This window comes from Limulus polyphemus, unplaced genomic scaffold, assembly GCF_000517525.1.
Source record: "Limulus polyphemus unplaced genomic scaffold, Limulus_polyphemus-2.1.2 Scaffold6360, whole genome shotgun sequence".
Lineage (NCBI taxonomy): Eukaryota > Metazoa > Arthropoda > Merostomata > Xiphosura > Limulidae > Limulus > Limulus polyphemus.
In genome coordinates, this window is record NW_013671970.1 from 6881 (window position 1) to 10833 (window position 3953).

The 3953-nt window shown below is 29.1% G+C and overlaps 1 protein-coding gene across 3 annotated transcripts in view; it reads left to right on the forward strand.

Moving 5' to 3' along the window:
- LOC106473640 (alpha-actinin-like) overlaps positions 1-3953 on the forward strand; it is a 45973-nt gene that overhangs the window by 3727 nt on the left and 38293 nt on the right. For all 3 annotated transcript variants that reach the window (XM_022402045.1, XM_022402046.1, XM_022402047.1), the window contains exon 3: positions 1906-1984. In XM_022402045.1, coding sequence (XP_022257753.1) covers positions 1906-1984 — 79 coding nt within the window. The remainder of the gene's footprint in view (positions 1-1905; positions 1985-3953) is intronic.

Here is a 3953-nt window from a genome sequence, read left to right on the forward strand (position 1 = left end):
ACAGATTATGATATTGTTTGTTTGTCAGTGTTACAGATTATGATATTGTTTGTTTGTCAGTGTTACAGATTATGATATTGTTTGTTTGTCAGTGTTACAGATTATGATATTGTTTGTTTAGTATGAAGATCGCAACCAAGATCAGAGATTCAAGAATTAAAAAAACAGTGACACTTTTCAGATATAATGTACGTAGGTAGACATATATTTTGACTTAAAATTTATCCACTTACCCCCAGAGGGCATTAGAATTTGAAATTTATAAATGATTGAATTTTCTGAACAGTGAGAATGGTTGTCACAACATGAGTTTAATTTCGTTGTTCCTCGTGGCAGGTTTTTCATTAAGGTTACCTTGAGACTGAAACTAGAAATTAATGAAGCATTGTTTTGAGGATAAAGAATTACCAATTGAAATTATATGAATAAAAAAGGATTGTCAATGTTAACATCTCCCTTTTACATTAATGTAGTTTTAATTTAAAAGCAACTGTAGTTGGTTATGTATAAACTTATCAAGAATGTTTTAATTGGCGTTATCCACATATTTTCAAGCTTATATGCAATGTTAGTTTTCATCATTCTCCTCAAATGAACTTCAAAAATGGATAACAAGTTAAAAAAAACAAGCAAATAACTAGTTAGAAACAGATGAATAACAAGTTAATAAACAATCAAATAACTAGTTAAAAACAGATGAATAACAAGTTAATAAACAAGCAAATAACTAGTTAAAAACAGATGAATAACAAGTTAATAAACAATCAAATAACTAGTTAAAAACAGATGGATAACAAGTTAATAAACAATCAAATAACTAGTTAAAAACAGATGGATAACAAGTTCAAAAAAACAAGGAAGTAACAAGTTAAAAATGGATTGATCACAAGTGAATAACAAGTTCAAAAAACAAGTGAATTACAAGTTCAAAATGGATTGATCACAAGTGAATAACAAGTTCAAAAAACAAGTGAATTACAAGTTCAAAATGGATTGATCACAAGTGAATAACAAGTTCAAAAAACAAGTGAATAACAAGTTCAAAAAACAAGTGAATAACAAGTTCAAAAAACAAGTGAATAACAAGTTAAAAAAACAAGCAAATAAGTTAAAAAAAGAAACAAGCAAATAAGTTAAAAAAGAAACAAGCAAGTAAGTTAAAAAACAAACAAATAACAAGTTAAGATACAGATGGATAAGCAAGATCCAAAGCAGATGGGTAACAAGTTTAAGAGTAGGTGGATAATAAGCTTAAAAATAAGTGGATAACAAGTTCAAAAACAGGTGTCTAACAAGATGCAAAACTAGTGGTAACAAGCCCCAAAACAGGTGTCTGACAAGATGCAAAACTAGTGGTAACAAGCCCCAAAACAGGTGGCTAACAAGATAAAAACTAAGGATAATAAGCTTAAAAATAAGTGGATAACAAGTCAAAAACAGGTGTCTAACAAGATGCAAAACTAGTGGTAACAAGTCCCAAAACAGGTGTCTCACAAGATGCAAAACTAGTGGTAACAAGCCCCCAAAACAGGTGGCTAACAAGATAAAAATAAGGATAATAAGTCCTTTTACAGGTAGATAAGAAGCTTAAACTATCAGATTAATTTCAATTCTTAATGTAAACTTTTTTAACAAATAAGGCATGCATTATTTATATGTTAATTTTCAATAATTTAAAAGAAGTGAATTAAGTACTTGATTATATTCAAACCACTTTAGCTCATCTGTTTATCATATAATGTACTTTTATATATTTGAGTGTGAAACAGATTATAAGAGTTTCTTTATGTTTTTCTGGTTCTTGCATTTTAATTGGTTTGTTTTATAGAAGCATTAAGGATGAAGCTGCTGTTAATAGAGAAGTTATAAAATGTGAGATTTAACCTTTAATGTTGTTTTTGATAGCTGGAAGGATGGGCTAGCCTTTTGTGCTCTGATTCATCGACATAGACCAGATTTATTAGACTACAGCAAACTATCCAAAGTAAGTTTCTTTTCTATTCCATTTCTAAAATAGTTACATATTTTGATTTAGGTAAAGAAAACTTATTGAAGTTTGTGTTGGATTGTAAAGTTTACTATGAAATATATGTTTTAAAAATAGATATACAATTCAGTATAGGTATTCTTATTGACTTGAATTCACTCTTAAATATAAATGTCTGGGAGTAGTGTATGAATTTAATGTAGGGTTAACATTAAATATTTGATGATGAGGAACCCACTTTGACACAATGAGATTTAAAGATGGCTTGAATGAGTAACGAAGAAAACTTTATTACCAGTTTAACCTATTCGCTGCCACCAGTAGTATCAATAATTCCTACCCTAGTGCTATTCAAGAGGTGCCGAGGAGCAGTCACAGTATCCCAAACTTAAGAAATTTGGCTTTGAAACATAATTGTCTGTGACCCATCGGTGGAGCACGAGGCAGCAAATGTGTTAACACAGTATCAGTTGTACAACGTTTCAATGAGGTTGTATCATCATCAGGTACAAGTAGTTTACATAGACATGTGAATATGTATAGAGTAAAGAACAAAGAGGTCACGTGACCAGAGACTACTTAACATGTGTAAGTTTTTGAGGGAAAAATTATAGAAAGTAAAATTGTAGTTGTTCTTCAATGCACTAAAAAAATATTTTAAATTTATTCAATAAAAAAGTTTTATAATTTTATACATAAAGATTTCAAAAATTCCAAATTTTGGTCTTGGGTTAATTTCAGCTTCCTCCAAACAAAAAACATGTTTTTCTGAGGTATAATATTCCACTTGTAGCTCATAGGAGGTAATTCAAAATATTTTTAAATAAAATAGTGCTAATTTGGCCTTGTAACAACTACAAGTGTAGTTTTATTGAATTTAGCCAATCACCGTTTTTCAGTCTCTATTGTTTCAGAATGATGTAATGGTTTTTTATCCTAGCTTCAAGAAGCCTTAGGCTAGTGGTCTAAACATGTAAATAGTTTTAAATAAAATAGTGCTAATTTGGCCTTGTAATAACTACAAGTGTAGGTTTATTGAATTTAGCCAATCACCGTTTTTCAGTCTCTATTGTTTCAGTGTGATGTAATGGTTTTTTATCCTAGCTTCAAGAAGCCTTAGGCTAATGGTCTAAACATGTAATGAAAGGTCTTTTTCTATTCTTTTCAACTGTATAAACCAATGTGGATTCCAGTTCATCAGAGATTCACATACAGGAAAAACATGATAAAAGCTTAGCGAGATGTTGCTTGAAGGAAGTATGTTTGTGAACAACTTCTGTGATAATTACAGTCTTGATTTGTAAAATATTTTCAAACTCGTAAAAAGCTTGCTTTATTATTTTATGCTTCATTTGAAGTATAATATTGCAATATAATAGGAAAAGAAATGTTTTTTATGCAACAAAATAACATAGGCTTAGTTAAATTATTTTGTTTAACCTACCAGGCAACTGCGTTAGGCCTTGTTTATATTAGGCCTTATCAGTTTAAATAACTGCTTGAATGGGCAAAGAGAAAATAAACATAAATATGTGTGTGTGTGTGTGTGTGTGTATATATAGATGAAAATAAAACATTTTAAAACTTATTACATTTATTGAATAAAACCTTATAATTAATAATTTATAAAAAGTTTAAAAAGAGCTGGCTTGCTTGTAATTTTGGTATGGAGAAAAATGTTATTTATATTGTATACTAGCAATACTAAACACCAACAAATCCAAACAAAGATAATATTTAAAGTTTTATAAAGTAAAAACCTTATTGGAAAGTTTTAAAAGAACATAGGAAAACTTACAAATTGGTAATTAAAATCTACAAAAAAATATATACACCTGGAAAAAAGTTAAGCACCCCCAAATATTTTTCAGGATTGCTTATTGAAAATAAGGTTTAATTTTCATGATGTTGAGCAATGTTCATAATTTCAAACATAATTAAAAGGATGTGAGCATTCAGGTGTGAC